The sequence below is a fragment of the Trachymyrmex septentrionalis genome, unplaced genomic scaffold (assembly GCF_001594115.1).
Source record: "Trachymyrmex septentrionalis isolate Tsep2-gDNA-1 unplaced genomic scaffold, Tsep1.0 scaffold119, whole genome shotgun sequence".
In the NCBI taxonomy this organism is placed as follows: Eukaryota; Metazoa; Arthropoda; class Insecta; order Hymenoptera; family Formicidae; genus Trachymyrmex; species Trachymyrmex septentrionalis.
The window spans coordinates 191,116-198,622 of NW_017304320.1; the positions used below are offsets into that span (position 1 = coordinate 191,116).

The 7,507-nt window shown below is 31.8% G+C and overlaps 1 protein-coding gene across 3 annotated transcripts in view; it reads right to left on the bottom strand.

Annotated features, from left to right (window-relative positions):
* The window catches only part of LOC108754582 (ral guanine nucleotide dissociation stimulator), a 48,142-nt gene that overhangs the window by 2,645 nt on the left and 37,990 nt on the right, over positions 1 to 7,507 (bottom strand). For all 3 annotated transcript variants that reach the window (XM_018497038.1, XM_018497029.1, XM_018497019.1), the window contains exons 3-5: positions 5,795 to 5,899; positions 4,279 to 4,699; positions 507 to 1,129 (exon numbers count right to left, since the gene is read on the bottom strand). In XM_018497038.1, the coding sequence (XP_018352540.1) occupies positions 507 to 1,129; positions 4,279 to 4,699; positions 5,795 to 5,899 (1,149 nt within the window). The remainder of the gene's footprint in view (positions 1 to 506; positions 1,130 to 4,278; positions 4,700 to 5,794; positions 5,900 to 7,507) is intronic.

The following is a 7,507-nucleotide window of genomic DNA, read 5'->3' on the forward strand; positions in this document are numbered from 1 at the left end:
TGTATATACTTAATTTTATAATTAAAGCTCTAGTCTCGTTAAATCATTAAAGCAATTTTCTAGTTTAGAGACCACTGATGTGGCAAACTTTTACAGTTTAAAAGTTCTTAAAATCAAATATCAGATATATTAATATTTTATCATGAAAAAAGGTACGGACAAACTTTTTTCTTTACATAAAAGAGAATGTTGGTATGATTTTTTTTTTTACCTTACTGTTCTGTTCGCGTATATTTAATTCAAAATATAGTACATTTTTTACTATTTAATATTTAAGAACTTTTTTTTCTCTGGTATATGATGACTTTGTCTGTGAATATAAGATCCTTTTTCTGTAAAATCTTTTTTATTGTTTAGACCTTTTTGATTGGTCGTAACAATATGATTATAAATTTGAACAGAACAACAGGATTAAACGTCTATATGATCTTCTTAAAAAGCTGAGAAAGAATTTCGCGAGAGCTCACAAAAGAGAGCAACGTTACACAACGTGTTATTGCACTTACGCCCGCGTGAGTATTCTGTTTTTGAAAGAGCTTCTGCAGATGCCTATCGCTTCTGCCGGCAGTGTCAGCAAACTTAGCAGTGCCCTCTTTGATGAGCAACTCCCTCTGTGTCCAGGCGTTGTTCTCCTCCGAGAATATCCTCTCGAGCTCGCGGAAGAGTTCGTGCTTCTCCCGAGGCATGCATTGCCAACACTTCTCCAGTCGATACACCGGATTGCTTTGGAGGCCGGAGACGATCGCCTTTAAGCTACTAAAATTCTTGAGTATCCGCAATTCCTGCGCGACGTCGATCCACGTCTCGAGGATTCTGGCGCGCTCCTGAGATTTGAGCGTCGTGTCCGTCAGAATCGTCGAGATCACACGTAACGAGACGGCGTTGAATTGGTTCACGGTTGCCACCACCGTGGCGGCTTCGTGACTCCTGGAACGATCCTTCCTGGACCATACGGCGCCAAGACACTGATGGGCAACCAGCTTCTTAAACACTTCGGCATCCATCCGGGTTAGCTGTTCGGCGAAATGACGGTGGGGCACCTCGGGGAAGATGTAGTTCCCCCAGTGATCCGCCATCGGATCCGGGGAACCGCGCATGGGTAGTCGACCATTGTCGTATGCTATACAGTCTAAAAGGAAAAGAAAACCGAAATCAATCTGATTCGATCTCAAATTAATGAAAATTAATCTAGAATTATGTGGCGAAATATTATTTTTTTTCATAATTGGTTGGCTTTTTTAAAAGTCATTTTTATTTTATATGATTTTTAAAATATGAATTTTGTTGCAAATATTTAAAAGAATGATTTAGATTAATTAAATCGATTTGTGTGGCTTTGAAATTTCAATGAGATTAAAAATTTGTATTAAATTTTAACAATTAATTCTGATGTAAGTAAATTTCTTTAGAAATTCTTTTAAAAATATCTAAATGCCGACTTAACTTAAATTAATCTAATCGAAAATTAATGAAAATTAATATGGAATCAAATGGTGAAATGTTAATTTTCATAATCGAAGTCCTTTTCATAAAATTTTTTCTTACTCCATACATTATAATTTTTTAAATTAATTTTATAATTTTCATAATTTAATAAGATTAAAAATTTCAAAAATATTACATTCTCTCAATCTTTATTAAGAACAAGTTTCGAAAGAAATTATATTCGCGCCAAAAACTTTCTTTTGCAAGGTTGTTTCAAAATATTCTCTCTTCCTCTCTTTCTTTCGTTACTTTAAATAAAACCATCTCTATTTTGGAAATATTGCAACTGGATCGAGTTCTCCAGCAGGCGAGCCTTGAGTGAAAGGTGAGCCCTGGGTCGTGGCAGTATAATAGAGTCTGTAGACCCTCAATTTATACACGGGAAGCAGACGCCTTTGTGCGAGCTCGAGCAGCCTGATTGGTCTTTCACCGTCACTAACATTCAGACCATCTTTCTGTGTTTCAAACTGCCGATAGAACGATTCTTTCGCGCCAATGCTGCTCGCGTCAATAAAATATGCCGTTACTTTTTTTTGTATTCTAGAAACTCGCGGGATGTGCGTCGAAACGCATTGCGAGATCTGGATACATAAAGTATCCGACCCTATATTACTCCATCTGTTATATTTTTTTTTTTTTCATAAGTTTGAGGAGACAGTTTTGCAATTTGAGGTTCCTATAAATGTTAAAGATCTCATTGTGCGCGATAATGTTTCTCCTCAGACAATGCATTTGAAATATAATATTTTAGTGGATGTTTTGCTCGCTTATCGCGGTTCACGAATTCTTTGTAAATACAAAGCAGTCATTACTTGTCATGTGAATCATTACTTGTTACATTCAAATGTGCATAAGCAAGAATATATTATTATTAAGCATTAAGAACAATTTGGATTCCATATTTTTAATGACTCAAAACGAGAAAATTAGAGTTACTTAAAAATCGGCATTTAGTGCGTTACGTATTAATTCAAAAAACTATGTTTAACCGATGTTTAAAAATATAATTATACATATATATTACTACATTGTTCGACAAAAATATCTTTTTCTGATATTGGAACAGGAACTAGTAATTTTTTAATAGTTTTTTGAATGTTGAATACCTACACACGAATGTGTTTTCCAAATTGCTCTATCACGTTACAAAGTTACTAAGCAATTTACAATTCAATTTTGCAAGAAAGGGCTATTTTTATTAATTTTGTAATATTATAACTACGATTTATGATATATTGAAGAAATTATACTACAATCAAAATTAAATATTAGGACTTTCAGCTCTCAAAAGGATTTTTTAATCGACTATGGTTAATAAAATATATAGTTAAATATAGGTTTTATTATGAAAAAGCTGTGAAATAAGTTATTGATGATTTAACAAACAACTTTCAATTGTACTTATTTAAACTTTTACCATTGAATACGAATCCGATGTCAAAATTGGCAAATTCAAAATTATGGATTTAATATGGCGGATATCAGAACTTGAAAAATGTCTGGATCATTGCGAAATTTATAGATGTTTTTCATAATTTTGAATTTGTCAGTTTTGACATCAGTTTCAGCAATATTTAATTATAATTATCTTATAAATCATATCTGAGACTAAAAAAACTTTTTAAGGTTTGGAAGTTCTAATAATATACTTAATTTTTATTACAATGAAACTTTTCCAATATATCATACAACATAGTTATAATATGACCAAATATGTAAAAATAGTATTTTTTTGCAACTATTGTATAAATGCAAATCTCAAAATTTTGACGTGATAGAATAATTTGGAATTTTTTAATACTGGATTCATATTCATATTTAAAAAAACCACGGGAAGTAACTAGTCTCATTCTGGTATTCCTTTTATTACTCGATTCTATTTTCACTCGCCATTAACTTTTCAAAAATCACTGAATGCTTTTATTATAGATTTGAACTTTATTTAAATACAATCAACGGATTTAAAATTTTATTTTATATTTCAAAAACCTCTGTATTCTTATACATTTATTTTAATCTGTATTTTTATACATTTATTTTAATACTATATTATATGACATTTATTTAAAGCATATTTTAAAAAGTTAAATTTTTATTTACTGGAATCGGAATACATAATCTAGAATTATCTTATGATAATTATCTTAGAACAATTCTGAAGCATATTTCAATTTCATTAAATATAAATTTATTACTTTAAAATTGAGTTAAAAATTTCTAAATTTAAAGCACGATTTATAAATAATAATTTTATTAAATAATTTTTATTTAATGTAATTTTGGAATAAATGATAATTGTCACAAAATATGTACCTACAATTATCACAAGATAACTTAATTTTGGATCATTATTCTAATTTTATTAAATAAAAAGATATTATTGGGTGTAAAATCATTTTTTAAATAGATGATCAGTATATTGCAGGACATCGTATTAAAATGAGTACATAAAAAAAAAAATTAAAACGTTTTTGAAATACGAAAATAAAAAAGATTGTATTATTTCCAGTTGATTATGCATATTACATTAATAGAATTTGATTGATGTTAAAGAATTCTATTTGATGAATTTCATACTGAATGCATCATTTTGGTTACAACAAATTAGCATCATAATGCTCGTTTCTTTTACAGTTTAACCAAAACCGATGTGGTTCTTAGGAAATGTCGCGCCGCATTATCATTCTTTGTATTTGAGCTTCTCACGGTGCCTTATCAATTATACGATTCTTTGTGTGTTTAAAGTTCACGGGTGGAACGACGTGACTCACCAAGCCAGTGAAATAACATTACCTATCTGATCCTCCCGTTGAAACCGGTGCAGTCGGTGCTTAGCTTTGAGTTCAAGCTCAGAGCCAAGAAGACGCTGCTGCGTGAACTCGAGAAGCCTGGTGAGCAGGGGATGGCTCGGGGGTGACTTCCAGTCACCTAGATAAGCGTCCAGCCAGACGTGCAGAGCCTGGACGAGGGTCTTGCGGTGCTGCTCGCAGCCGGCGGTCCCGTCCAGGGCGTCGTATCGCGCGAGCAGCAGCTCGAGGACTTCACGCGGGCTGGTGAACGCCCGGTATGTCGCCAGGAAGATGTTTATGTAAGTGGACTCCAGCTCGCCGTCGTCGTTTGCCAGACTTTCGACCAGCCGCTGCACCGTGCCGGCCTTCAAGAAACGCACTCGCACCGTCTCCCATTCCAAATGCGAAATCTCGTCGTCAGAATCCTGGAGAATCGCAACGAGTGCATTAGTCGAATGTTGAAACTATTAATTGAAAACAAACATACGACAGCGCAGAGTATTTCAGCAACGTTGCTGCAACGTTGCTAGAATGCGCTGTATGGACACTTTTGTGCCAGATTCCTTGAAATAAATGCCTTTTACTCTAAACTGCTTGTCGATATTGATGGTACAGTATTACTATTGATATATAAATTTTACGAGAATGTAGATTATTCTTAATTAATGTAACACAAGATTTTTTTACACTTCACACTTTTTTAATGCTAATGGCATATTTATAATCTATATAAACTAAAGAAAATAAGAAAACTGGGGAAAATATAAACCCTTATAAATAATTTAATTATTAAATTAATAAAAAGAGCAAGATTACTGTCAAATTCTATTTTGAAATGATATGACGTATGTAATCCAATAAAATTATTTAAAAATTGATATCATTTATCACGTGATTTCTCTTTGTTGTAATATTGACCACCAAAAAGGTCCAAACTGATATATAATAGACTGAATTTTTAAAAGCTTTGATCCGCGCTTTGGTGAATGGCACTGGAATGGTACTCAATTAGGCTTCAGCTTTCAGCCTGGCAGATTTAAATTCTTATGCTAACCATTGAAGACACAGCTTAGCGCTCAATGATCTCACTTACACGTGAAATTTACATGTGTTCTAGGATTAAATAAAAGTCTTTAAATAAATAGTAGCTGAAATTTAGAAATTTCAGAGCAAGTAAAAATTTTTAATGAGGAGACCATGAATCTTTCTTGAATCAAAAAATTATGGAAGATACTGATTACAAGTAGATCTTTATTCAACCGTAATAAGAAAAAGTTAAATTACATTAGTAAAAATCACTAAAAATCAACTACAATAAAAAAAAGATTAAACTAGTTAAAATTATAATTAAACTTTAAAAATGATAAAATTAAATTAATAAAAATTATTAAGGTCTAAAAAGAACAAATTGAACGAGTAAAAATTACTATCAAATGCTAAAAATCTACAAGAAAAGGACAAGTTAAATTGGTAAAAATATTAAACGCTAAAAATCTTGACTAAAAATATCTCATGCTCACCGATGCTGAAAGACTTCTCGTGGGCCGATGGTATCGGACCTTCTTTAGATATACTGTGTATATGACGCCGTCGCCTCTTTCCTCGCCCCATAAACGCCACGTGGGCTGCAAAGTAGAAAATCGAACATCGAACTTAGTTATGAACGTCCATATCAATGAATGCTATAAGCGGCATAAAGGGCCAATAATGAAGAGCCACACATCAGGGGATGATTTAAATTTATAATTTCACAGCGGAGTGCTTGCTACTCCCTGTCGCGACCTGACAAGTAAACAGAGCAACTGGAGATAAAAAAATCATTCTATTTTTTTCATCCGTAGTTAATTTGTTTATTGTGACAAGTAAAATTGACATGCATTTAGTGGCTTTACAATTATATTATTCCATATAAGTTCAGTTAGAAGGAGAAAGTAAAGTTTTTCATATGAATTTTATGTGAATATAATCGCGTTGTCGCATTAATTAAGATATTATTACTTTATATCAATTATTAAAATTAATTGCTACGTAATTATCTTTACAGATTCTTTATTTTGTATTGACTACGAAATCATCCCCCAGGTTGCCTTTCCATAGGCACTAAATATGAAAATTTGATACACTACATGCTTCATTACATTTTAAATTTTCGATTCATCCAAACATAGCTAATATATTTAAATCTATAAAATAATTATGTGTGCTAATGCAGAGATTTCTGATAGAATGCTTTGGAATATTTAATTAATTTATAAAAACGCGCATCAACCCATAAAAATATGTGTGATACGTAAAATCTTATTCTTTTCAAAATTTAATCAGATATTATAGACAATTACAGAGTTTCTTTGTTTTCTGAAACTTGATTCAAGCGTTGCAAAACATTCTGCAGAATTATTGCAAAAAAAATGTAAAGATTATGATAGAATGGCAGAAATAAGAAATATGATTCATTGCTTGATGAGAACAAGTACGTTGAATTTATGTATTTGACATGAACTACGTAGACAAGAATTCATCGACATGTACATGAATATAATGTTGCGGTTTCATTATCAAATCAAAATAAATTTTCCTCAAATTTCAATGTGAATTCTACTTGGATACTTCTATATATTGATTTTAACAGATGTAATCCATGTAGAATTGCTGAACTAAAGTTGCTCATCCGCAAGCAGTACACAGTGGAGTTCCATGTTCTCACAACTTTATAACCTAGTAAATAACCACCAACTAAGAGTAACATTAATTATAGTTCCACACTGAACAATATAAATGTAATATAACAGATGTTGAATGTAACAGTTACATTGTTGAGTGTGAAATTATAACGTTGATGTTGTACTACTTTTAGTTAATTTTACTGAAAAGATATTTCATCCATACTCTAATAAAGTAATTTCTTGAAGGCGGATCTCCAAAATTGGATCCACGATATCTCATTTTGATAGTACAATTTTGTTTAGTTCTGTATAAAAATTAATTTAGAAACTTGATATCCTTGAAAATTACACATAAAGTGTATTAAATTAATAATTATACCTTTAACTGCTGAGTTCAGTTCTTAGTACATATATCTACGTGGACATTACAAGGAAACTTATGAGACAAGATCGATTAGAAATATCGATTAGAATCTATGCCCACTCGACTGTTCACGTGAAATCTATTTATCTATTTAAATAGAAAAATCATCGAATCCACATACTTGTTCTTATCGAGCGATATTTATC